General features: G+C 43.5%; 1 protein-coding gene across 6 annotated transcripts; it reads left to right on the forward strand.

Annotated features, from left to right (window-relative positions):
• The first annotated feature begins 260 nt into the window (after positions 1-260).
• si:dkey-40c11.2 (uncharacterized) lies at positions 261-27,657 on the forward strand. 6 transcript variants are annotated; one of them, XM_081714100.1, is made up of 17 exons: positions 261-581; positions 14,382-14,437; positions 15,406-15,554; positions 16,870-16,944; positions 22,670-22,807; positions 22,956-23,033; positions 23,460-23,611; positions 23,806-23,860; positions 23,990-24,064; positions 24,184-24,289; positions 24,388-24,840; positions 24,937-25,344; positions 25,435-25,518; positions 25,660-25,674; positions 25,772-25,896; positions 26,008-26,062; positions 26,158-27,657. In XM_081714100.1, the coding sequence occupies exons 1-17, from the start codon at positions 496-498 to the stop codon at positions 26,292-26,294; spliced, it is 2,247 nt and encodes a 748-aa protein (XP_081570226.1). In that variant the 5' UTR covers positions 261-495; the 3' UTR covers positions 26,295-27,657. The 6 variants fall into 6 exon arrangements, with proteins under 6 accessions (XP_081570226.1, XP_026870864.2, XP_081570227.1 ...); XM_027015063.3 differs by having other exon boundaries at positions 262-581; positions 15,406-15,518; XM_081714101.1 differs by lacking the exon at positions 25,660-25,674 and having other exon boundaries at positions 262-581.
• The last annotated feature ends 320 nt before the right edge of the window (positions 27,658-27,977 follow it).

A 27,977-nucleotide genomic window follows, 5' to 3' on the forward strand; every position in this document is an offset into this window, starting at 1 on the left:
TCCTTATCAACAACAGTATTCAGCTAACTAGAAATTTAAATGTGCTAATTAAGACATTTGGATATAGGCTATTCCGCTGCACATTTATAATTTGCACATTAGCGAAATTTGATAAATGGCCCTTTTACACATGACTTCTAATTCTAGTTTGAATGTGGACGACGCGCGGTTAAGAGCTCCAGCTGTAATGCGCATTGCGTACTAAGAGAGTTGCTTAATTTGTCAAACAGCGACTTTTTTTTTCTTCTTAAGGGAGGTGGGGCTCTTGGCGTATGGCTGCCTTTCAAAACTTTTCCACCTCTTCACATATTAGAGTTGATGCAGTCCAGGCAACGACGTGTTCTCCGTGCATTCGTCCGAACACAGCTCTTCGCTACTTGCTCAGATATTTTCTGTAAATCTGTCGTCTGCCTGTGAATGCGTGTGGACGTAAGCTAATTCGGATACGTAGCCTTTACTATTTGCTGAAAGTAAGAGACTTTCTACAGCATCACAATGCAAGCTATAAACTTGGACACCTATAACCTATCACTGCTAACTGCCAAAGAGGACATTCTGAACTCACGATCATCAACCAACTGGTACGGTAATGATAAATGCACTACGGGGATCATTTGTAGCCTTATTCGAGTTCAGATCTGGGAAGGTGTGGATGGTATTGCGTAGTTCCTCTTTTTCTTCATGTCCGTTGCATGAAACAGGGCAAATGTCCAAAAATGGGAAACTAGTTAGAAAAATACTTGTTGGTTAAAAAGTCTTGGGTGGCACAATATTTTGCATACATTTTGAACGGAAAGCCACCAGGATGGAAACAACGGTAGTTAAATCAAGGAGCTGTTTTAAATACTTGTTGTCCCTAAGTGGTTTCGCAATATGCGTAATGTTTGACACCCGTTCCCTTGGATGCTGTGTCCCTGTTTGGTTAGGGGCTCGCTTACTGGAACAGACCCATTTTTGCAGATCTTGTTGTAGGAATGGGGTTTACAGTGTGCATACGAGTTCGCTTTATTGTTATAGAGGTGTAACATACGAATGTGATTCTCTGTTCCCTCAACTCTAATGTGTGAGTCCAAAGGAGTGTCTTGCCTCACTACTCGTCTTTGCATTTGTGCATATCTGTATATGTTAAATATAACAGCTATGACATCGTCTTATGTGGTCTATGTGCATGGTTCTGCATCCAACTCAAAACCCATCCACCACAGTAATTGGGCTAAATACCCTCTCATCTTTATCATGTCTCTCACCGTTTTTAGCCCTGCTATTAACTTGCGTAGACTGTTATCAAACCTCATTATGTGTAATCCTAAAGCGCCACCGAAATTTGAGTGTAAATCTGGCGTTCTTCCATAGATTTAGGCTATTTTGTGTAATCAAATTCAAATTATATGTAAGTAATTGATATCAATATCAAATAAAATGCTCATTATTAGAGCTACAGTAGATCAGAAGTGCTTGAAGGGGTCCTTTTAAAATATGTAAACTGCTCAGCCTTCAGTCTTCTGTAAACCCTAATTTAGCGCTAAGGAAATTTCTTCAACGTTATGCACTATTACTTCGTCGTGTGATTCTGACACATAATCTATATAGTAGCTATATCGATCCCTAGTGAATATAAACTGATTTAGTTGCAACTCAAATCTATACGTAATTACCCATTCCACCCCGTCACCACCACTAAACACACACAAACAGCATGTTAGTACAGTTCATGCGCATGGGTCTGGAACTGACAGCGCTAGTGTACACTACTCTGCTTGCATGTTGTGGCCTGAAAACACACAATCAATAGTGTCATTATGCTGCCCCGACAGCGGTATTCTCTTATCGTTTTAGCGGGCGGCGCTCCTACACATGTCCCGTGGGCCGCAGCCCGAGCAATTCGGGCAGCTCCCGCTCTGTTTTTCCACGCGCTTAATCTCCGTGGAAACGTCCGTGGAAACACGCTAGGGCTGCTCAAGACTGTCAAGCCCATTCATGTGCTTTTGCTGTCCTGACCACTGGAAACCAGAACAGCCGCGTGTGTGTGTGTGTGTGTGTGTTGTTGTTGTTGTTTTTTTGTTTGCCAACATCGAGCACATGACAGTTACCTTGAAACTAGACTAAACACACCGTCAGCACAATGTTTAATACTGTTGCGATAAAGTTCCTCAGGCCTTTAAAGGAACATTGCCGCTATATAAATCTAACACTATTATTATTATCGAACATTATTATTATTATTATTATTATTATTATTATTATTATTATTATTATTATTAGCAACTGCGCTACAACCATTAAAGATTAATGTCACGATTTGAGTTTTGTGTATTACATAATGATGGAGCCTCAAAACTGGAACGTTCCTTGACTGTGCGCTAAGTCTTTGGTTTTCCCCTTCATAAAAACAGCCAGAGAGTTCATGCATAAAGAGGTATGACACATTTAGGGTCAGACTATTCTGTCTGAGGCTACTAATCCAATTGATTTTCAAGCTCTGTAGTTCCTAGGTAACAAGACTCCTGAGCCCCTATCACATATCACGTCATCTAGAGTATGTCTAAAGGCAGCATTTGATGGGGGCACAGCAATGCTGATGCGGGACCCGTTGTCAGCAAAAGCTGTAACTGTCAGTACAACTGCTTTACCCCAGCAGTTACATGAAGCCCCTTCTTCTAATTTACCCTTCTCTGCATTTTTGTCCACTCAAAATGCCTCCAAGGCTAATATTTTCTTTGGTCTGAAAGGTCACATTTGATTATTGCACTGCACAGTAAAATTTCTCACTCCACACTTGTTCCCTCATCTATCAGCCAAAGACTGGCACTAAAAAAGTGCAGTGTTCTTGTTTGGTTTCTAATTTTCTGCTCATCTGTAGTTTGCAACAGTTTTGTTAGGATTTATAGCTGGTAATTTTCTTAGTCTTCAGTCTTTTTTTAAACATGCTGCTAGATACAGCGATGATTCCGGTGCATGTGGTGAAGAAATGAATGCGTCCAATTATCTTTTGTTTTCAGTTGGGAACGTTGGCAAGCACTGTGCTTTATCCTCACCACTGAGAGCAGCAGCACTGGTTTGCTAACCTATGCATAGGTGTAGCTTTCAGGATCTTCCATGGCACCTTTTTTCCAATCTAATCAATATGAATACAATCAGTGTTAAAGCCAGGAGGGAAAGCATTTGTGTATGTGATCAGTGCTTGTAGCTCGAGTAGATTGCAGTTAAAGATGGTGCCATTATCAGTTCACGTAATATGATCTTATATGTTTTCTTTGTTGAAATTCCAGCCAGTCTGGTTCTTGTCATTGCATACATCTGTTTCCTTTAGGTGTGAATTTTGTAAGTCAAGCTGGAAAACCCGAGTAATATGACTGCTCTGGCATCGGGTGAAGACAAAATTGTCATGAGGCAAACCCATGATTCAAAGGTTGCACTTTTGATTCAGAATTTCCCCAAACACTGGATCAGACAAAAGCTCTTTGTCATGCTACCCCTACACCTCTTGTCATTGTCACTTCAACCTTTTGGGAACTTCTCCTATGCCTCCTAATATTTGGCCTTGTAGATCCTGGTTCTTTCTTGCCACAGTAGTCAAGGTCCTTAACATCCTTTCTTGATGACTCACTGGAACCCCTGAAAATAGTACGATTTAGTTTCAGTGTTGGCTCAAATGTTTGCGTCTCCCTGGCTGCCAGGTATGCTGTTTGAGCACAGGCTAATGCATGATTAAGGAGCTCTTCTTGCATTACTCCTAATGAAACCTACACCAACAATGCTAAGGTATTGCTCTTATTTTAGGGTAACGCCAGTTTACTGATAATAAGGACTGATTAATGGAACTAGTCATTGAAAGTGTTGCCCTGCTTATTAAGTGCAGTGGTGCCTTTTAACCTAGAGTTTGTCTAGGGTTTAGCAAATAAAGACTGACAAAGGAAATCTGTGGGTTGTTGACTTTAGCAGTTTCCTTGCAAAATTGGTTTCTCAGGTACAAGGTCGAGGTGATGGAGCAATTAATTAAACAATGAGGTCATTGGTTCAAGGTAAGTAAAAAAAATAAGATGCTCGTAAAATGGAGTGAAAAAGGGGTAGATCCAGTGCATGACTGTTGAGAGCCCACTAAACCAAGACCTCCTTTAGTGAGGAAAGCAGTTTGATCTTCTACCTGTGTGGTGGAGAGGATGTGTGGAGGATGGTGTGCCCGTAATTACACACTTGGAAGACGGAGTAGCCTCTTGTTCTCGAACACCCGCACTGAGGCATGCTGAATGGATTTGCAAAATTATTGGGAGGGATCAAATCAACATATGGTGGGCTATATTGTTGTTCTCCACTGTTAGTGACATCATCTGGACGAGAAGGTGTGTCCGCCAGCTGGACATAGCTGTCGTGGGTGTCAGTAGGTTTGCCATGCCAGTTTGAACAAAGGAGCTGAACGCAGGCCAGTTTATACACAGTGACTTAGGATACCATGTTTCCTACAGGGTGTGAGTTTTCACTCTGCTGCAAGTCCTCCCCCTCAGAGCCTCCAAGGACACCACATGGCCCTTCCATATCACCTCTGACTTTGGGAAATAAAGAGGAAAGGCTGTGTGAAATGTCATGGGCATGTGTAGGTGTTATTGCAGCCATGTCAGCGACTCATTGAGCTCCCACGGGTGCTGTCACCACTCATTTACGTGATCAAGTGAAAAAGTGTCAGAGGGTTTCTTGGGAATGGCCTCACTTCTTGGTGGGTGGAGAGAGCCCTGCTATGGCTCCTACGTGCTGCTCCGCGGAGTTGGAAAACGCCGCTCAGAGCAATGGGAAAATATTTGTGCAGTTCCGCTAGGCTTCATGTACAGAGGCGTGAGCCCCAGGACAATGCAGTGTGTTGTATGCAGGGCCATAATGTTCTCCACAGATGGCTCCAGCTAGCCGAACACTGAGGTTGTGCTTGTGGTCCAGTCAGAGCGATGCGTAGTGCATTCTGAAAACTGAACAACACGTCCCAGTCCTTCTGAATACTGCTGGCTTATGCTGCATGATTTCTAGCTGAACCGTTACCTGGTAATGTTTTTCAGTGGTCCTTTATCCAAAATTTGGCCCTTAAAAACATATTTGACATTGTTATTATACAAAAATATATAGTACATATGATTCAGTTTTTGTGTTTGAAAATGAGCATTTCAGCTGTTGCTTCCTACTTCTTCATTTTAACCCTCTGTCATATATATATATATATATATATATATATATATATATATATATATATATATATATATATATATATATATATATATATATATATAACTCCACAGGTTTTAGAGCTAGTACCTGGTATTGAATGACAACATACAGGTGTAGTCAGGTTGTTCTCCAACTAATAACTCAAGCCCACCCACCTCAAACACAGCAAAGTGTGTTTGTGATCTTGTTAACAATTGTTGGCCCAAAATGTATGGGCACCATGCTGTTTGTTTCTTCCTTACTGCTCTGAAGTGGTCATAGTATCCAGTGTTCAGTTTCTTGTGGAGACTCGGGACAGCCTTGAAATGAGCTTTATGATACGAAAACAATTTACATAAATTCTTTTTCTATTCAAAATATTTGGGGTCTGGTGATTGCTTTTTATATGTCTAGGTCTTCTTGAAGTGATCAGTGCATATTGCTTCTGGTGTGGCCCAGGGGCAGCTGAGGTTATGGTGGGAAAGTCTCAAGTTTTGTGTTTAGCCAACAGACTCTGGCTCTGGTGAGACTTGAAGCCTTTAATCACTGTAGATGCTGGATGAAGAATATAACGACAAACAGACTGTGGAGCACAGAGAAGGAGTGAAGGAGGCTCTTGGAGCATCCCCTGACCTCGCACAGCCTGATGTCAGAGCAGCTCGTTGTCTTCGGTAGTGATACCTGTTGTGTTTTTAGACCTCAGTTCAGTTCTTGACAACCTCAAGGATTATAAAAGAAAACCATAAGTTTCACTACTGATTCTCAACTAGTTGTAAAAATATGAGGTGTTTGAAGTATTGTTTATAAGTGATTTATTTTGTTCATTCTAGCATGAAAATGGCAATAATTCAAGAGAGCAAAGAGCTAACTTAAATGACCACAGCTCCAAGGTCCTGTTGAACTAAGTTGTTGAATTAAGCAACACTTATGCTAAGTGGCTGTCTCTTAACATTAGTGTTGTTACACTGCAGAAATGATGACTAAAGTGAAACTTCTCAGGCTTACTAAAACATGGAAGCACTTGCCCTATTTCGCATTGCTTTTGCTCCATTTAAATGTTCCTTGTATGCGTGCCAAGAGAACTGTAAACCGCCTGCAATTTATTGTTCATTGATTCCAGGGGGATAATAATTACCTGAGATCTTTATTATGTGCGTTTATGGGATCATCTGCTTCTTGTGTCTTCAGAATCCTTTGAAAACATCTGAGAATGTAAACGTGATGTACAATCCATCAGGTTAATTGATTTGAGGTATTGTGTTTAGTAATGCATGTATGCCTCTGTCCCATTCCGTTCCTTGATTCCTTGGGTGTGGCTGCTGTGTTGAGCTCCATGACCATGAAATGGTTGTGTAACAATAATTTACATGGGAAGAGTGTGAGGCAACAAAAACAAGTGACTGCTTGTTGGGTTAAAAAGAAGCACAAAAGGAAAATCCAATAAGGAAATTTGGGCTTAGAGATGAAACTATAAAGAGGGGAGGGAGGCATATCTGGATGCACCTGACAGATAGGTTGGAGGGCAGGTAAAGACAAGAAGCACAGAGAAAACCTTGAGCAAAAACTGAGTATACTCTGAGTTTGTGTACTCTCAGAGTACAGAAAAGAGCCCCAGCACTTGGGTGTGAGATCAAGTGCGTTCAGTTTTGGGTGGCTGGGAACATTTGAGAAAGCAAAGGAAAGCGAAGAATATTGTGTGCTTGAGCAACACACTGACTGCATGACTGTAGGGCAAAGATGGGGTGTAATTAAGATTAAACCTTCATCTCGCCACAGTTATGATGCTGATACTATGTTAGGAAATGCTGGACACAAACAAATAAAATGTGGTTTAAATATACCAAGACATCCAGAGAAGTATGAAAGAGCTTGAGAAGCAAATGAACAGCGTTAGGAGAATGCTCACTGTAGAATGTTGTAAAAGGCTTTAGGGCAGAGGAAAACTGAGCCCTCAGAACTAAAGAATGTTCATGTGTCTGCAAGTGAAGCAGGATGAGAATGTGTGCTGATGAATGCTGACCTGCCTTCCAGTAGCTGTGAGGGACACAGCTTTTTTTTTCTTTTCTTTTTTTTTTTTTTTACAGGAAATGCCAGAATGGTCCCAGAGGAGTCACTCCTTGGAGAGGCCCAGTAGTCACCTCGGGCCAGATAATCCAGAAAAGGAGCCTGGTGTACAGTACATAACCCTCTGAAAGCCCCAGATTTATCAGATAATTGTAGAATCAGAGTACATGGTTTATTTTGGCTTGCATTTGCTGTGCATCCAAAACATGCTCTGCTTACTTTCAGCCAGGAACTGTGCCCCATTGAGTATGTTCTCATGTACTCATGCCAGACTATGGAGTGTGGTTCTCAATGCATTCGATTTTATAAAGCTTATGAAGTCTGGGATGCTCTTGTTTAAGCAGCAGAAATGGCAATTAGGAAGAAGTAACGCAGACGAACTGCAATAGCTACAGTGAAGTGTCATGGTCAAGACACACAATTCTACTACGTAATGATGAGGGACATTTAGTGATCAGGAGTGGGCTTGGCTAGGGTCCCAGGCTCTCATCACCTCCTGTTTAAGGAGAATGAGCTGCAGGTGGTCCTGAGTAATCCTGAGTAAATGGTTCCTGTGTAATTGTCTGGCCTTTGCAAGGAGACAGCCACTTGAAAAGAAAGGTAATTATGCTAGTTCTTTGTGGCTTTTTAATTGGGTAAATAAACATCCCACTCTTTCAACAGCGAGCTGTGACTCAGAGTTAAAAGCATTTGGTAAAGGAGTAAAATTAGCGAGAGGTAACTTCTTTTTTCACGTATCTTGTACTATAGAGTTTGGCTTCGTTGGTTTGGGCAAGTTCTCCATGATTGCAAAAATTACAGTACAGTGTATTGGCCTTTTGGCCATGGAACCTCGTAAAAGAGATCCATCAAGTGTACTTTATATATACACAGACACAAAGGTCTTTTCTTTTACTTCAAATGAGAGTCAGAATGACTCAACTCCTTCCTGCACACCAATCACATATGGCTGCAAACATATATGGTTACATACAAAAGACAGGTTATGCATTTGAGCTTTAGGTTACATTCTGTGCTGTGGCCATGTGCAGACTTTAATCAATACCTGTAACTGTAGACTCCTTACTCCCCTTTCATCACATAGCTCTGTTCTCGTTCTGCTTGCTGTAACCGCACACTTTCACCAATGTATAACAAGTTTAAATAACTCTACCCCACCATATCAGCATAAGAATATATATATATATATATATATATATATATATATATATATATATATATATATATATATATATATATATATATATATATAGATATATATATATATGTGTGTGTGTCTTTTTCATTCTCATATTGAAGGACTGGAATTCTTAGCTTTATTCATTTGTTTTTAGTTCAGGTCTTTTGGCTGCATTGCTTTTATTACATCATTGGAGGCAGCTGTAATGGACTCTTGATATCCGAGTCCTACCACATACCCTATGTCTAGCACATAAATTGCGTTGTTTAATGAAGGTGCCCAAATGCTTAAGATGAATACCTACAGCTCTGAACATATTAACTCGCTAATGTAAATACCCCCAGGCTTTTGAGCTTCTCTCTCCTCTTCTCTGAGATCATTTCACCTTCCACTCCACTCATCCCCTTGACAGGCTTTCATATTTATTTGTGCATTGCATATTAAAACTGTATCTCAGTCAAAAGTTCCATGCCTTTAGACCACATTCCATCTCTGTCCACCATTCAACTCTGACCCTTGAACTTCCCATCTTACACTGGTCTCATTTTTATTGTCGATGGCTGGATCTTTCCTTTTAGGTCTCTCCCCAACCTCTTTCATTCTTTTCTCTCATTTCCTGACTTGTTTTGTAACTGTCACACAATTTGCATGGCAACCTCATTTTGCTGCTGTTTGTACTGGTCTCCCACAAACTGCCTCCCAGACTCATCTCGCTGTTTTGTTTTGCCATTAATCTGGCTCTCGCCCATTATGTCTCCTCTGTCAGCATACTCTGTTCTTTTGGCTGCTGACAACCCCCACCCCACCCCCCCCAGGAAACCTTGGGTTCTGTTCATTCCTCTTCCTCTCCTCAAATGGCTGCTATTTTACCAGAATTGCCACCCAGGGGAGTTGTCCCCTTACAAGTACAGCCAGTGCTAGCCCTGTTCAGCCACACTGACGAGTCATAAAGTTTAGACCACCAAGTTGTCCATGTCCAGCACATATTCTACACAACAAAACTGATAGCAACTGCCCAGACACGACAACTACTATGAAGTGTTTTATGTGTCCTTAGTCATAGGTCACAGGGTTTGGAGGGTATTTCATTTCATTTGGCTGTAGAAGTCATTTAGTGAATTTTAGTGGTTCGGCTTTCTCCGCTCCAGGCCTGCCCAGGCCCAGATGAATAGAACTTGGCATGCTGTATTGGGTAGGACAGGGTTAGCATGCCAGATGGCAACGTGCTCATAATTGTTCAGCTGTCTCTGGTAAGGCTGTTATAAAAAGCGCTGCCTTTGGTGTGGAGCTGAGCTCCAGGAACAAAGGTGAGAGTGGGGACTTTTGCCCTCTTGGGGACTCTGCCAGAAGCAAAGCCCTACACACAGGTCCTGCCCTACTGCGCAGGGACTTTTCTGATCCCCTTCTGGAGGTTCCATTTCTTGGAAGAGATGATGCTTGAATAAAGCTTTTCTTTTGCAAAGCTCTTATTTGTCAGTTCAGGGATTGTCATGCTAGATGTCATATTAGGCAACAAAAATGTCAGTCTCAATCACCCCAGAATTACTGCATCATAATATGAGGTTTATCATACATTAGCATTATCATTAGTAGACATTGATATTACTACTCTGGTGTTCTAGACACCCTTGTCAGATTTAGCAACCAATTTCCAACAGTCGATGTGAACATAAGAGTTATTGTTTTGTCTGTGCAGATTTATCCGGCTTGGTCTACAGGGTACCAGACTGGTGCTGGCAAATTAAGGCTAACTCCCACACTCCATCTCCATGTCACAACTAGGCCCATAGATTTAGCCTTAAAGGACCAGAAACAGCTTTCATATAAACATTACCAGCTGTCTACCTCCTTTCATCTCCTAATGATCTCAGCTCAGCTACTCCCTAACCTGACAAGCTGCTGATGCTGCCTGAGGCCATGTTCAGTGCTCATGTTTAGACAGGTTTGTTCAAGAAGAAAGAACATTATAGACCCAAAGGCCATCTGCCCGAGTCATGAGTTTGAGCTGTAAATGCAAAGGTGGGACATCATTGTCAGGGCTGAGCGGACATGTCCAATTGGCTTCCTTGAGCTGCGAAATATTCTGGGTGCTTTTGTGAACATACCTCAAGAGTTCAGGCTCCATCACAGATGGACAGGTTTTCAAAGCGAGTTAGTGAATTGTGCATGTCTCCTCCGTGTTTTGGGTATCCATTAAAATACCGGCGACACAGAGAGCCTGTGTGAAAATCACAGTGCAGGATGGTATTGGTGGGGTCATTGGACATTTTTGGCGGAGTTGGCAGGAAGAGAGGAAATGAGCAGGGCTGAATGCTATGTCTCTGAGTTCTGTGCTGGAACTGACTCGTATAAATAGCATCTGGGGCTGCAGGTCAGCACCAAGACAGCACTCACTGATTCACAGCTGCTCCGAGATGTGACCCAGAGTCTGATATAGAGAGATGGAGGCCGGAGGAGGGAACTGGTGGAGGAGGACTGCACCACAAGGGCTCTTTATAGCTACCTCCATAAAAAGGCATAGGGTCTCATAAGTCTTGAGTGATTCTTGTCATATCTAGAGTGCAGGCACTCTTGAGCTCACGTGGAGAACTTAAGCAGAGCAGTATCTCCTAAGAAAGTTATGACTCACATCTGCTGGCTGAAATCTTCTTTGTGGTCCACAGGGTGTTCAGTTGATGTCAGCTCAAAGTGTACCACAGGAATCATTCATACATTTATGTCTTCAGAAATACCTTCAGAAATGGTTCGTGTCAATGTGGCCTTGGGGGAGGTAGGAAGATGTGATTGCTAAACAGAGGGACTGTGAGCTGTGGCTCCCATTATATATCAAAGGGCATTAATATTCTTTGCTCTTAATGAAGGAAAAACTTAAAAAGGCTTTACAAAAATGATATAAAACTAACATTGCAAAGCTCTTTAAAAAAAAAACAAACATGCACGCTTGTCAGCTGTTTAATGGCATAATCCACAAGACTGATTTCTTTTGGAACTAAAAAATTGTTTTTATATATATATATATATATATATATATATATATATATATATATATATATATATATATATATATATATATATATATATATAGGAGGGCCCGTGTTTTTCTCATCAGGCCTTCCATCCAGGAAGGCTACGTAAGTGAAGAGAGGAGGTCTGAGCTACTGTCTGGCCAGGTGACCTCCATCTCCTGTCCCACATCCCCTGCAGGGCCCAGGTCCTGCCTAACAACATTCCACCGCATTTGTCTGGCTCTCCTTCACACAAACAGCTGCAAAACCTGAAAAACATACGTGTGTCAACCCCTTCACGGCAGGATATAGGAAAGTTGGATGGTTATCCTATAAAGACAAATGCAGATCTTCATAAGGTATATATTAAAAACATATGCAAACATGGGTATACGTGCAATATATACCAGCTCTTGCAGCTGATGCCTTTTCTTGTGTATGTCTACTTCTCTCAGGATTCTTTTACACCTTATATGGTCATATGAACTCTTTAAAAATCCAAACCTAGCCCTAAAGCCTTTGTGTGCATGTGTGTGTGTGTTTGTTTGTTTGTGTGTGTGTGTGTGTGCGCATGCGCTCCAATACAATGCGTTTCAGCCTGAACTCTGATGAGGTAATGACATCTTGCTGTGTTGTGAAACACCCAGCTGTAACAGACCTAAACAGCTATATCTGATCTGGATACAGTTTTCTTCCCTGGGGAGCATGAAGAAAGATTCATCAGCAGATTTTTGGGGTCAAGCCCTGAAACTGAATTCAAGCTTTTATTCCAGATCGAACAGCCATGTTCAACCTAACTTAAAGGCCTTGGCTCTACCACATGCATCCCGAGAGCTCTGTAGCTGCACTCCTGAAAAGAATGCGAGTAAACAAATGCACTTCTTCATGCCCATTCAAATGAGCTGCAGTTGTTCGTTATCTTGGCGGATGCTATCACCAAGGACACACCACACTGAAGGAAAACTTTGCTATGGAGAGTGCACTGTTTGTTTGAATTTGCAGCATCACTGTTTGTGGATGTGTGTGGTCCACACGGTAGGCACTGATGAATACAGTAACATAGCATGACATGAAGAGCAGTCTTTGAAAAGTTTACTATAGTCCCTGTAGTCCCAGTTACTTTACAGTTATCACAACATGACTTGTTTGGCCTCATCCATGTATGAAGACTCCAGGCAGGCTCTTAGTCAGAACAACATGTTTTGAATGAGACCCAGATTTACCAGTGGTTTAAGAGCCGGTTAGCTTGACGTTGGCAGGTCATGTGTTAAAGTCAATATACTACCTTAGCTTTATGTATTATCTCACATGATTGGAATACACTCAGCCACCATACAAGGCTCAGGAAGGATGACTAATCATAACACTGTAAAGTGCTGTAAAGGGTTATTAAATTAAATTGCATTTCAAAGCTTCAAAGCTTTAAACAGCATTTCAGAGTTGCAGTGCAGATGATATTGGTTCAGAACTTCAGACATCAGCTCCAGTGCAACTGTGGTCTGAGCTGAGCTAAGCTTTGTAGCCTGTGCAGCCACAATGCTCACCTTTGTTCTTGTAGACAGGTAAAAGTGGCATACACTTAGTAAAGTTCCTTATTCATTACATTAATGATCAAACATGTGTTGGTTAGTTCGATTCTCCCACTTGCCACCTGTCTCAGAGAGAACTAACAGACATCTAATGTATACTCATTACCCTCATTCACTACCCCCGTTTTTTCTGTTCTGGCAGAAAGATCCAGAACAATAGGGTCACAGCCTATTTGCACAGCCTGTTGAATGGGTTGGCTTGCAGGGTGTGTGTGTGTGTGTGTGTGTGTGTGTGTGTGTGTGTGTGTGTGTGTGTGTGTGTGTGTGTGTGTGTGTGTGTGTGTGTGTGTGTGTGTGTGTGTATGTGTGTGTGGGGGGGGTGAGTGTGAGCGTGTGTGTGAGTGAGTGTGTGTGGTGTTGTTGGTCTTGTTCGTGTCTGGACATTGTTTCGGATACAGGGGTATTTGTCTGGATGGATTCCAGTGATCACAGGCCTTGGTAGACAATAGGAAAACAATGACGACATGCTTGTTTCATGTTCTAAATTAAATTTTAAATTAAATATGGCATATTCCCCTCTGTAAAAGATGTATCTGTTGTGGTTGTTTCCCTGAAAGCAGAACTAGAGAAACAAGCATTTTTACAATTGGAGAAGTTGGAAATGTATATCCTCTACCATGTAGGGATCCTTTAGTTAAACAAAGGAGTTGAAGGAGTTTCAAGACGTTTGGTGAATACTGCAAGCATAAAGAGGAAACTCTTGTTTAAGGTTCTGGGCCTTCTCTCTCCTGCAGTACCAGGCAGCAGTGGTGAGAGTGCCAGAGTAAAAAGGCAACTGATTAGAGATTTATAAGCTCAGTCCCGTTAACTACCACCAACTGCCCAAAGAAACACAAACCAAGGGGAGTAAACTGAAGCAGTTTGGCCTAGAGCTGCACTGCACTCTTCATCCTGGTCATGTCACATCCTGCTATTTCAGTTTTGCTTGGGCTTTTTTTTTAGCAGAAGTATATAAATGGAATAAAAACACTGTACAGTGCAATGTGCTCAGTTATGTATAGCTCCCATTACACTGAAGCCTTTTGTATGACTAGAGTTGGGCTTGGAATCACTGAGTGAGGGACTGAGTTATCTTGGTGCTCAGGACACAGCAGTCTCGGACATTATATGAGCTGGTCTTTTCAAGCTGAGGTCCTTTGAATAATGAAAATTCTCATCTTCGAATGACAGTCCCACGGTAGCCATGACTGACTTGTAACCAGCTGTGACCTGGTTCAAATGCTGTTTTATTCCAATGTGCCAGTTCTGACTTGAACATGCCAGACGTGCATACCCAGGCAAGTCTTCATCAATACAGAGCAAAACCTACATATAAGCATGAGTGTCTATAAAATAACCCATATTCTCTGTCCCCAGGGCATTGTTCACATATGAGGGAGTCACCAACAACCTGAAGCTCTCCGATTCTGGAGGTAACTGTAACATTGGCCCAAGTGCCTCAGGGCGCGGAGCAGGATGCTCCAATCCCTTGATTTGGTGATACATTTAATAGCATAACATATATATATGACACTCAAGGCACTCACACATAACAGGCAGTGTAGACAATAACAATGACACTTAAACGCTGGATCACACAAACAGTGGATATATAAACAATAATACTAACACTAACGGTGACACTAACGCTAACAATGACAGTAACAGTAACAATGACCAACGATGAGGCACACACAGGCGAAGGTTTAAATAGACAAATACTTAACATCAACCCTGGCACAGGCGTGTGCCATCACGGAGGGTGTGGCTACGAACTATGGTGAACCTCCCTGCACGCGGCAGGCCATAACACGCAACTTGTGGGGGGGAGCGTTCCGTGACAGTAACATAGCAACAACAAAAAAATATGCACAATACATTCATTGCATGTCCGATATGTTCCTAACCATTATGAGCATATTGAGCATATACCTATTGCCATAAAAATCCATACAAAAACACAGGACTGTTGAGGGGCATACAAAATTCTCGATGCCCTTCTTTAGCCCTGTGATTTGTTGAAAGATGAAGGACACTTAACAGGATGACCACATGATAGTCAGAAGGTGAGTGTATCACCAGTCGAGGGTCTGATTGCCAGCTTGCTTTCTTTGTTGTATCAGATTAATGATTTGTTTGGAGTGAAGGAGCACTGAATGATCACTTTTGCTGCAGCCTTACTGCAGCATATTTATGTAGTTATTTGGATGCATACAAGAATGCATACAAGCAAATCCTGTTGATGCAAGACTGGTGTTAAGATATATATAAAAAAAAACTGTGGTCATGTGGTCACTGTTTTATAGGAAGCATTTGTAAACTTTAAAATTTTTTATTCCAAGCCTTTCTCCTTTCTTTCAATTCACTCTTTCTCTCTCTCTTTCCCGCGCTCTCTGTGTAGCTGGAGGGCTGACAGAGCTGGCCGAGAAGTTTCACATTGCCAAACCCATGTATGGACTTTGCAGGGTCGGACTAACTGAAACGGGCCAGCCACGAATAGTCATGATCTCCTGGGTAAGCTGTTCAGGCTGTTTGTCTGATTTCTCCTGGGTAAGCTGTTTGTCTGATTTCTGATGGTTCACTTTATTTAAATGTTATCCCAAATCTGTCAAGTACAACAGCCAAATGTACAGTTCAGTAGAAATCCACAAGAACACAGCTGTTGCTTAAAGCTAGCTTTAGAGCAAGCTAAACTCCATTAAAGCTTTGCAAGTTGTGTTGTTACTATGCTTCAGCATTATGGCCCTCCTTTCTGCATGCTCCCTTTGAATGAGGTCACTTTAGATTATTCTCATTGGATGTGAGAAAATGATGTTCTGCTACCATTGGCTGCTTCCATGGGGTGTGAGGTTAAGATGGCTTCACATTGGCTGGTGCTGCTGCTGAGTACTTTTGTCTTTGAAAAGACAAGGGAGGATGTATGTGAGGCTCCTGTTGATGAGATGTGTCAATGGCTTCTACCCACAAAAGGGCTTTGACCCATAGACAGCTCGTAACTGAAGGAGCTCAAATACATGCAGAGCAAAGCATACTGGGAACCTTCCCAGAAACCTCTCCAGTACCAGTTGCCAAGACGACAAAGCTGGAATGTTGTCCTTGAGGTCAGAGGTGGCGTTTGTAGCCAGTCAGGCGATGCAGCGAAGAAAAGGGAGTGGTCACAGTGACCTGTTAACAGTGCAATTAGAAACTTCTCATGTACTTGATCAACACACATATACAAACACACACACACACACACACACAAAGATAAAAGAATACCATTGACGCATATCTTGTTAAGCAACAGCAACGAGAGTATGTCAGATTTAGTTTCTGATACGAACTCTCCTGATATATTCTTGCGTGATACTGTAATAAAGGACGTGAAAAGGGCAAATGACGCGTGTCCTTTCTTCTCTGTTTTGCTTCATGGTGGCCGTGGTCTCTGTGACTCTGTGGTGTGTGTTAGCTTCACTGAATTTCCACACTCATCTTTTCACACTCATCGCATAACTGGCTCCGTCACCTTTTCAGCTCATTGGTTTTTCTCATTAACTAGAGGCCTTATTCCATGGCAGTATCAGTTTCCAAGAAAGTTCATTACTAAGCTACACTTCCTCTTCCAAAGGTAAAATTCAAGTCGATTGGGTTAGGAAGTTTAATCGGAATCGGAATGCTTTTATTTCAAGACCATTTAAAATACTGCAGCATGTCTGGAATGCTTAAGAAAATGCAAAGCACGCTGCTTATTCCATCCTATGTACCAAAATGACCATGTTGCACTACTGACATGTAAATGCCTTGCTTGAGGGAGCAGATATTCTGGCATTTACATGCAAAGGTGCAAATAGGCTGAGCTTGTTTATGCAGTTTGTGCTCTACACAGGTCGGAGAGGATGTGGATGAGTATCGGCGGACAGAGTGCATGAGCCACGTGCCTGCAATCAAAAACTTCTTCAAGGTAATCAACTCGTGATTCGCTCTGTGGATCTCTGGATGAAGCTCACTTTTGGAAGTTACTTTTGTATATAAATCAACACATTTTCTCTCTAAGCTAAAGCAGTAAGTTGTTAATTAAGCTGTAAATGCACACACACTCCTCTCTCTCACACACACACACAGTGTGTAAAATATCATGCTGCTGTCACCCAGTCACTGAACATGTTACACATTTTCGTAGACATGCTGAATGTCGCATAGGAGTTCGTAAATGACATTCTGGTCTGCAGTATCCTTGTGTAACTGCTGTTTGGGGTTGGTTTTAGATCATGTACCACTTTGGTGCTGCCATCAGTCCACACGCAGAGCCAGCTTGAGCTCATTTCACTATAACATTTGGAAGTATTCAGGACAAGCATGAATAAGGAGGCAGTAATGTTCTCCTTCGCTCCCCCCCCCTCTTTCTCTCTCCCTCTCTCTCTCTCTATTTCTCTCACATACATCCTGTGTTTATAGCTCTGTGGAATTTCCATTGGGTTTCTGTTCCCCTTCTCTCTTCTCTATAAATGAATAATTACAGTCCTGATGCTGAATACAAAAGGCAGACATGATGCAGTTGGCCTGGAGGATATGCACACACGTGCACGTAAACATACACATGCACTCTCTCTTTCTCTCTCTCTCTCTCTTTCTTCACACACACTCGCACGCACACACTCTCTTTTCTCCCACTCACCCACACACACACACACACACACACACACACTCTTATATGAGTCCAGCCCATGCTTGGAGGTTAGCAACTGGGATGGAAACTTGCATTGTGTTGTGCATAATTCAGAAGGCACGAGCCCATGGGGGCATAACAATAGTACCACCAACACTGCACGGAGAGAGGGCGGGACGGAGGCTCCAATGAGAGCAGGGTCATTGTGCACCAGCCTTTCATCTTTCACTAGAGCGAAATGTGTAGTTCCTCTAGCACAGAGGGTGTGGATCAGCAGATGTGAATAATGATAGGTCTGTGACAATCGCTATATTCATCGCATCTTGGCATGTTCGTAGTGGCATGTTTGCTTTTAGTGTGAGCGCACAAGTCTGTGTGTGTTTGTGTGTGTGTATAGGTTATACTTGTTTGCTGTTGGCTGTAGACATGATCTTGCACAGTCATCTGGCATGGACTTGTCTAACCCTTCTCTCCTAATACCACTTGAGAAAGCCTATGAATTTTTGTGTTGACTTAGTTTGAGCGAAGTAATTCTTTTGGTAAACAAATGCTTGGGCTGTATTTAAATGGTCTTTAACAAAAGAGAAATCTCCTTAAGTGAAACAAAATGCAAACCAAACCAAAGTGTGCTCTCGACCTTGTGCATGGCCTCACTCCAGAAATACCTCCATCCTTCTACAGCAATTTCATAAGCCACACATATCTCAGAGAGGTGCGTTGCCATTAGCTCCTGCCAAACACTTCGTCCTATCAGTCAAGGTTTCCTTCCTCTGCTTGGGTCTGTGAAGAGCCCGTTGGTACCAGGTGCGAGTCTAGTCATCTCCTTGCTCTTTCTCTGCCTTATTGTTCAACAGCGGTGCTGAGCAGCACCGTGGACAGGCACAAACCAGGCACTGCACAAACAAATCTGCTCCCTTATTGAGGATGGGAGGAAAGGAATATGGAGGAGGTGATAGAGGTGATGAAGGTGACGTGGTGGACGGACTACGCTCGTGGAGGGTCTGGAGTAAAGTCCTCTTTTCAGCAGCAAGTTAGACGAGTGGCGTCCAACGTGGTGAAAGTGTTGACAATCCCCACGGTCTCCCTCGGTGTCACCGCACCAACGATGTTTGCTTAGCATTTTCATAATCACTGGGAGTTGTTCTATGAGTTTATCGAACGCACACAAGGGTCCCTGGTATTCTTATTGCCTTATAAAGACATCACCCGGTCAGCCTGGGAGGCATGTGAAGAATGTTGCCTGTTCCCTTTTCTCACTCCTGTTGCCCTGACATGCAATTAAATATTTGCCTCCCTAAAACATCTCCCCCCTAAGTCCCATCCACATTTGTGTGTGTGTGTGTGTGTGTGTGTGTGTGTGTGTGTGTGTGTGTGTGTGTGTGTGTGTGCGCGTTTGTGCATTGGGGATGGAGCACATTCAGTAGTTACTTTAAAAATTCTGCTTGAACTTCTGTCATTGGCCCCTGGGAATGTTGTTTGACTCCCACGCTGACAAATGGTTGCTCAGAGCATGTCAGATGCACAGCTCAGCATCCTGCCTGCTCCCACACTATACATGAGGGAAGAGCGCTGTAACGTGGCGGGGGTGGGGTGGGAACGTTGCTCTTACCCACTGACCACGTTTGTGAGCACTGGCTGATTGGACGCGCGCTCACCAACCCACCAGATGTGGTTAAAGCCATGCACTCATGGACTGGTGATGCTTCCCAGTCGTTCAAGCCGAGCCGTGCCTTTCTTCTTCCACAGGACTCTTGACAAGTCCACCTACCCCGTGCTTCCATCTGGCTGGTCTAGGGGCGTCGCCTCTCACCAGCCCTGGCAGAAAGAACGCCTTTTTAGCAGAGGGTTTGAGCATGAGCTCATAGACATCTGCGCTGTTTGGAGAGGAATTAATATATGATTACTCAAGGGATTCTTATTGTTCTTGGCTGTGCTGGACAGGGTCTGGTAGAGCCAAGTAGCTCAGGGCATGCCAGGGATTCATACACGTACAGGCATGGCAGCTAACCAGGAGCGAGAATGAGAGATACAATCTAATCTAGTCTCTTACAACATCACGAGTGCTTTGCCATATCGTACCATTCATGAATTCCTAATGAAATTTCCATATGTGATTTTAATAAAGAACACTAAGTCGAACAAAGTGAAAAAACTCCGTATCAGATACAGCCACAATATATATACTTTCCGTCTTCACATGTTTGGCCAGTTCCTTGCCATGTGCTTAGTTTTTTAGTTTTGCTCTCTTCAAACTTTTTAAGGCCCAGCTAAAACATGCCAAGACACCTCCAGTGACAAGCGAGGCATTTGCCAAAACCAATACCCATGTCCACCTCCTCTACACGTGTGGGTGCAGAGTTGATAAACGCTAATGCCATCCTGCCCACACTCTGTCTGCATCCATACTTCTGCCATGGAGCACCAACAACAGGATTAGCGAGATGTGCTTCAGTGGCTTCGCAACACCTTGCAAACGCTTCTGTCTTTTGTCTCGTGTCTTTTCCTCTGTCGCCCCTCACGTTGCTTTCCTAGCAGAGGAGGCTGCCACCAGCGCCAGGTTTGTGCAGCAGGTGTGTGGTGACTTATAAAGAAGCATCTGAATTTGGGGTTTGCTCTGTTAATCTGGTAATGACCAGAATGACCCAGCGGTCACCAGCATGGCTTGCAAAGAAGTCGCACAGTGGGCAGCATGCGGCCTGTTTGGATCGAGGTGCCGCATGTGCAGCTGACTGGGGTTTGGGTCGCCTCCTCAGAGCTGAACTGAAATACTGTAAATCTGATCTGGGACCAGCTTGTATTAGTGCAGAGCCAAGTCACGCAGCTATGAACTAAAGCGAAAAGGTCTTAAAGGGGGAGGGTGGTGTGAACGTGGCGCAGGGAATACCACTAAGCATGCGCCTCGGCAAAGAGCTAAACGTCACCATCCATGCAAGTAACGACAGTCCTGAGTTCCTCTCCACTCCAAACCTACAGCGGGAGAGGAACAAAAGAAGAAGTGAAGAAAGGGAAAGAAGGGATCTCAGCTTCACTTCCTGTGTTCCAGACAAGGGTTCTAGTTCGGCGGGCCAGCACCACAGCCTCGATTTGCCCGTAGCCTGGCAGGCATCATCGCCATGGGAAACGCGTAAGAGGCTTTGGGACACGCACAGTGAAAGAAGTGGGTGTGGCCGTAACAGGCAGGACCCTCGTGCACTCCCAGCCCAGTAATCCATTCCGAAGCTGCAGTTATTCAAGCCAGCACTTGTGGTGACGTAAAGCCCTAAAGCACACCCACCTCCCACTGCACCCTTCAGCTCCACACCCTCCTCTTTTCCTCGCTGGCCTGGCCATGCATTACACTTACATGCTGATTTATAAGACATTGCCTGGGAGGATGCCTTAAAGAAATACGTCTCCCTAAATATGCTAGGGTGGTTATTAAGGAATTAACAATGTGAATTGACTGTTTTGTATTTGGGTTGCTGTTCCTGTTCACACACATGAGTAAGTCCACACGTATGACAGACAGAGGTGTCCCTGTTGGCAGAGGATCACATGTGAACTTGAGCCAGATCCCCTGCCTGCTCATATCTACCATCATTCGTCACTGTTCACAAACAGCTGAGAATTTACACAGAACACTGGGATTCTCCTCCTCCTCTTTCCACACTGTGAACATCTAAAGTACTTATGCATTTAGTGTGACTGCCAGTAGAAGATCTGAAGTGTGTGTGTGTGTATGTGTGTGTGTGTGTGTGTGTGTGTGTGGAGAGATAGAGAGAGACAGAAACTGTGTCCCACTACTGTGATCACTAGCTAAAAACTATACTTCTCTATACTCCATAAATTTCTTCTTAATCGTTTAAATGTACAGTGCATGCACGCACGCACGCACGCACGCACACACGCACGCACGCACGCACACATACACACACACACACACACACACACACACACAACAAGCACACAAGTATTTTTTCTTGATGAGTTGTGTACTTCAAGGTTTGCCTCCCCCTCCTCTCACTCCCTTTTACTTAAATCAGTCATCTATGATTCAAACTGCCACAATTTGGGCCTTTTTTTCTAAGTATTCTTCAAATGATCAAATCTGTTGCACACACACAGAGGGACTCCTCCAAAAATGTTTGGAAGCTCCTGCAGTAGGGAGTTCTAAGAATGACAGAAGGCATGAAGGGTGGAGGGAGGGAGAGAGAGAGAGAGAGAGAGAGAGAGAGAGAGAGAGAGAGAGAGAGAGAGAGAGAGAGAGAGAGAGAGAGAGAGAGAGAGCAAGAGCAAGTCAGGCTACCACCATTTCGACCCTCTCAGCTTTGTTTTCAAATATAATGCTCAAGGGTTGTATGCGTCAGACATCTCCAGCTGCAGGATCAGTTTGCACTGCTGTGAACAAAGTGAAACGCAGGAATGAATAAAGGGCGAAAACGGTGGGAAGATAAACGCTGGATTTCGGTGGCTCGCCACGCGCCGCTATCACGGCAGTGAGACTCAGACACCTTTTCCAGTCTCCACCAGCGTGCATAACTAATGCAAACAGCAAATGAAAAGCACGCCCCCGCCCCCCCCCCCCCGCCCCCCCGTCTTCATACTATGCCGGACTAGACTCGCCGACCCACACAACCAAAGCAGAAGCGCCTTAAATCTCCGGCGCTCGCTCACAGCATGCTTCATTATTCGGTTATTGTCTGCTGTAAATTTGCGAGCGCATAACTTCGTGAGAGCAAGCACAGCCAGGTGCGAGTTAGAAAACGTCCAGCGCTTGTTTTCATTGTCTTGGTATTCAGTACTGAGGTTTGAAGTTACACTGTTTTTGGTCACTAAGGGGCAGAAATGTGAACTACACATCATAGAAACACGACAAAGTGACTGAAAAAATATTAAATATAAGACAGACATAAGTATGAAATCTAAGGAAATGCGTTGCCCTGTAGGCCTATGTTAATGACGACAACAACAACAACAACAACAAACCATTTAACTGCAATTTAAGCACATATTTGAGTGACATTTTCTCCGTCATTCATAGGAAGCTCAAGTGTTTATCAGTGCCTCTGGTAAAGATGAGGTAACAGAGGAAAAGCTCGGTGCTGTCCTGGCAAAGGTCCGACCAACGAAGGAGAGGCTGAGACGCAACTCAAGACCGACGGAGAAAGAGGAGACAGTGGTAACTGCACGTCTCACCGTTTTCATCTTTCCAAAGTATACCGGAAGCACTCCTGCCGCTATAAATGTCGCAGCGTTCACCGCAGCGATGACATCGTGCAACACGGGGATGGTCTGAGCCCGCGGTTTGCTGTGCGTCTCGTTCGCAGGGCACGAATTACAGGAAGACCAATGCGGCTATGGAGATGAGGCGTATTAACAGAGACTCCTTCTGGGCACGGGCAGAGGTACAGCTAGACTCACCTCCGCACAACTCTTCACAGCATGGGGGCGCAGGTCCAGTCCCGGAGATCTACTGCCCTGCAGAGTTCCAAAGCACCTGATTAACTGGATCCGGTGTGAGATTAGGGCTGAAACTGTATTCGGAGTGTAGAAGATCTCTAGGACAGGACCGCATTCCAGCTCTGCAGGAGTGCGTCAATATGAAATACACAGAGACACCTGATAATAATAATAATCATTATGCAAGTACAACCCATGCCCCCCCCCCCCCCCCCAACCATATTAGAGCAGTTATTCAAACTTGATAAAAATACAATAATGGCATACTTTGTGAAAGTAAACTTATATTTTAAGTACAACTTCCAAATCAGCTGTACCATGTTACCAATTGTTAATTATACTACGAATCCAACTGCAAACCCTTGCTTCAGCGCGAGGAAGAGGAGCGGAAGGAGGAAGAGAGGAAGAAGGCCACAGAGGAGCGGAGGCGCCTGGAAAGAGAGCGGGTACTGCAGGAGAGGAAGGAAGCAGAGGAAAGAGACCGAAAGATGGAGGAGAAACTGCAGATGATCGAGGAACAAAAGTAAGAGGGCTGTGCATACACACACACACACACACACACACACACACACACACACACACGCACGCTCACCGAATGAAGACAAAAACACCAAGCAAATATAAATACATTAGCCAAGCAAGTTCACTAAGCACTGGATGAGTTTTGTGTCAAGGGAGTACACATATCATTTTACTTTTTTTTTCTTGCCATTTCAGGAGAGCAGAAGCCAAGCTTGAAGAAGAAGCTAAAAAACAGGAGAAAACAAAATGGGTAGGTGTTAAAGTGCACCGTTTTATGTGCAGGCGGGAAAGATAAGATAACTTTCAACACAAGTAGGGTGATTGACTGCTGGGTGTATAAATACATATTATTCAATGAGTTGTATGTATGTTATGACAGGAGTTGCAGCAGAGAGAGCATGAAGAGGAAATGAGGGCTTGCCTCAGACGCAGTGAATCCATAGAGAAAGCTGCCGTGAGTGTCCATTGCAGGCTTAGCCACTCTCAGAGAAAGACTTGGGCACAGTTCAAAGCATTCAACTCAGTTGCTAACTGTTTACTGTTTTTTTGTTTTTGTTTTTGTTTTACCACTAGGAGGCAGCAGCGCTCATTTCACAGCGCTCCATGAACCCAAGGGAGTTCTTCCGACAGCTGTCCTCATCGTCGCTAAGCTCCTCCAGCCCTGTGTCCCCACGCACTGGTAAGAACAGCCACTCTGTATAAGCTGTGGACAAAAACGTTTAAATCACAGTGCCCTAAAACGCATTAATAGTGATATTATTTCCCGAAAATATCCAGGCAAGCCTCCGTTCCGCCGATATCAGCGCAGTTTGACGGACACCGCTTTCATCTTTGAGAGGGCCAGCACTGCCAGTGGTGGTCCCACTTCTCCTCTAAGTCCCTCTCTCACTTCCCCTTTCTCGCGCACACCAGCCAGCCCCTTCAATCGTCCCACGTCTCCGCCCAGTCCTGGCTTCCGTCCAGTCACGTCTCCGCTGTGCCCTCGCATGCCCGTGAGGTCACCCCCCGTGTCACCTGCCCAGCGGTCCGCCCCACCTCTCTCTTCTCTGCCAAACCTACCGATCTCCAGGCCTCCTCCGCCCCGGTCCTCCCCGCCAGGCCTTCCTTCTTCCCAGGCCTCAAGTCAGGCCTCGGCACCCCCCACGTCTCCTGGACCAGCTGAGAAGGAACCGTCCCTTAACCCAGACGCCCCTTCCACAGCCCTGCCTGAGAATCCAGTCCAATTCAAAGGTACCTTAGCTTCAGCAACTTCTTTCAGTGAGGCGTGAATAGTCTGGTCTACGATGGAAAACTAAAAAGTTACTTTACTTTTTTTTTTTTTTTCAGATCTCCTCACCAACACCATGTTAAGCGAACTAACGCCAGAGGTCAACTTTAAAGCTGAGGAAACCCTGGTTGAAGAAGACGAAGAGGTGGTGGAGTTAGAGGAGTCATACGCCATTTCCCCTCCACCCTCAGAAACCAAAACAACACTGAGCAGTCTGGACAGAGGTGCACCAGATCAGCCCCCCAGGCCGCATTCGGAAGCCAAAGCTGAGACTGCGGTCGGCTATCTTGTGGAGGTGGAGGAAGATACAGATGAAGAACCTGATAATGGACAGGTTGGAGTTGAGGAGACTGAAAGGTTCCATGCAAATCAGGACGAACTGGAACCTGGGCTATTGGACAGTGATGAACCAACCCTGGTGGAAAATCCAGAAGAGGAGATCGAGGAAGAGGATACAAATGGAACAGGCAAGGAGAAACACGGTACCTGGAATATGAGGAGGACCTGGACGGTGTGTGACTATGATGTCTTTAACATCTCTTTTGACCTCTTTTCAGAAGTGTGTGGGAAGCCATCTGGAAATGGGCTGATTGATAAAGATAAGCCAGACCAAAATGGTCTTTATCTTCAAAACGGCACAGGTAATGAAACTGTCTTATGCCGTATTTAACCTGTTTTGTTATCCGATGTACTGGAGTGATGCATGTTGATAAAGTGCAGTCCCTCTGTGATCACACTGTATGGAGTCATACAACCTTGGTTTTTTTGGCTCTGTGTTTTAGCACATTGGACTGAAAGTGAGTCGCTTATGTCAGCTTGTCAGCTTTACGTCTATATTATACATCAAAAATTGTGTCACTGTTCAGTTCAGACCACACTGTGTCCTTTATTAAGACAAGGGATATGTGGACTGCTTGGAGCAAAGCACACCAGAAAGGTGTTTCTATACACTCAACTGTGAGAATGTTGAAGATGAAGATGACAGCCGGGAGACAGAGGTGGCATCAGAGAACGGAGAAGTATATTAATTTTAACCATCCAATTTATAGCTTTTTTTAAATTTACAAAACCAGTACGTCGAAGATCCATAATTATTTCTATAAAGTGACCAGTGCGTTTTTCTCCTGTAGTCGCCGGAAGGCATGCCTCTCCTGTGCGTGCGTGCACTCTTTGACTACCAAGCAGGTCAGGTCATTACCTTTCTCTCGTTGCCCTCGTGTGGACCCTTACGCGGGTATCGCCTCCCTGCATTGACGCGTGTTGCTTTCTGCTCCCCGCAGAGGACGACAGCGAGCTTTCCTTTGAGCCTGGTGACGTCATCAGCCACGTGGAAATGGTGGACAAATCCTGGTGGCGGGGCTACAGCAAAGATGGCCGCCAGGGACTCTTCCCTGCCAACTACGTGGAGACCATCTAATGCCCTTTCACTTTGCCTCGGAGACGCTGCCTTGTGCCCTCGCATTCAGCACCAACCCTCAGGGACCGAGAACTTCCGACTACCCAGTAGAGGGGGCCCAAAATCCGCTCCCGGTCTATTGGATGTACTACAGCAGAGGTACAGAGAGACCAAGGGAACAACACGCATCAAAAGGATAGATGTCCAAGACCAGACCTTGGCCAAAGTTTGTTGTACGAGGAGGAATGGAGAGGCAGGTTGCTTGATGTTAACCTGAACAGTCTACAGATTATTCTTGTTTACTTTTATTACCCTACAGTTTTTTGCTTGGCAGAATGACTGTTATGTTTCTAACATCTAAATAGAAGTCAGGCGTCGTGTCTCCTTTCATATTTTTGATACTGACTGATATATGACTTTGTGATAATGTTAGTTATGGTAACTACAGGCCTTCATTACAACTGTGTTTTGAGCATTATAAATGACATTATTTCATGTTTGTGCTAGGGCTGTACCCTATGTTATCGTAAATGGTTCTATGGTGCTGCTGAGCAGATTCTGATCTTTATATATATATCTATATATATATCTATATCTATATATATATATATATATATATATATATATATATATATATATATATATATATATATATATTTTCAGAGTGCACTATATTGCTTTTGCTTCGCCCTGTGTTCCTTGTAAGAGGGAGGATATTCGTTTTCTAACCATCTTTTTAGGACAAGACACTATTAGTCCTTTTATTGTATTCTTGCGGAAATGGACTTGCGATCAACACCTTCGATAGTCAAATATTTCAGCAGCCATAAATCACTGGCTTGTACATTTGTGTAACACCAAATATCACTCGGAATATGCAAATGATCACTGAACTACAACTTCTTCCAGTACAACTGTAATCTATCTACTAACTTTTGTTTGACTAATTTTAATTGCAATCCATTTAGTATGACACGTTTCTTCTTTCTTTTGTAATATGCTTACGTAGAGGTTCATCAGCAAATTAACTGTCACAAACGTAGCTGCTGACTCTCTGTCAGATTATTGTGGCTTGTTTTGCCTTCTGCGTTCTCCAGAGTTTATTCCATGTTTTCCCTCGATCAATTAAAGATCAGAAATTTGTATTTCATCCTTTCAGTTCAACTTACTGTCATGTAAAAAGTATTAGGTGAGTGAAATGATTAAAAATGAGCAATTGTATTAATGCACCAGGAATCCTTTTGATGTATGTGCATTACCTTGGATCCCCTTTTATGAAGCACATTCTTTTCATATTGTTTGTTTATCTTGGAAAATCATGAATCCATATCCAAATCATGTATGTTGTTGCATGAGTTAAAATTAAAAGATTTGTTCAGATGGCTCTGAGAAGTCCAAATATGAGCTTCTTAATCACCTTAGAAATCATTTGGGAAGCAAAAAAGTTTACTTGTTATTTTTAGTTAAAAGCAAACAAAACAGACTTTCTTTTTGGTTTGTTTAATGCTGTTTAATCTTTCCGCTTCTATCATTTTTCTATGTTTAATTAGTTATCTTTCCAAGGACAGTGTGCATGCAGGCAGCCTGCTGACAGGACTCATCAAGGTTACCTCAACATTACCTACCAGGGTCATAAGAGCTGTGCTTATCCAATAAAACATCTCAATAGAGCTCTATTTATAACAAAACAAATAGGATAAAATA

This window comes from Electrophorus electricus, chromosome 5 (assembly GCF_041902795.1).
Source record: "Electrophorus electricus isolate QZ-2024a chromosome 5, ASM4190279v1, whole genome shotgun sequence".
In the NCBI taxonomy this organism is placed as follows: Eukaryota; Metazoa; Chordata; class Actinopteri; order Gymnotiformes; family Gymnotidae; genus Electrophorus; species Electrophorus electricus.

Excerpts from the sequence above, each read along its gene's own strand:
- si:dkey-40c11.2 (XM_081714100.1), top strand. The coding sequence starts at position 496 with ATGCAAGCTATAAACTTGGACACCTATAACCTATCACTGCTAACTGCC. Across the intron at positions 22,808-22,955 it reads CGGAGAAAGAGGAGACAGTG|GGCACGAATTACAGGAAGAC; the intron begins GTAACTGCACGT and ends TCTCGTTCGCAG. Across the intron at positions 24,841-24,936 it reads GAATCCAGTCCAATTCAAAG|ATCTCCTCACCAACACCATG; the intron begins GTACCTTAGCTT and ends TTTTTTTTTCAG.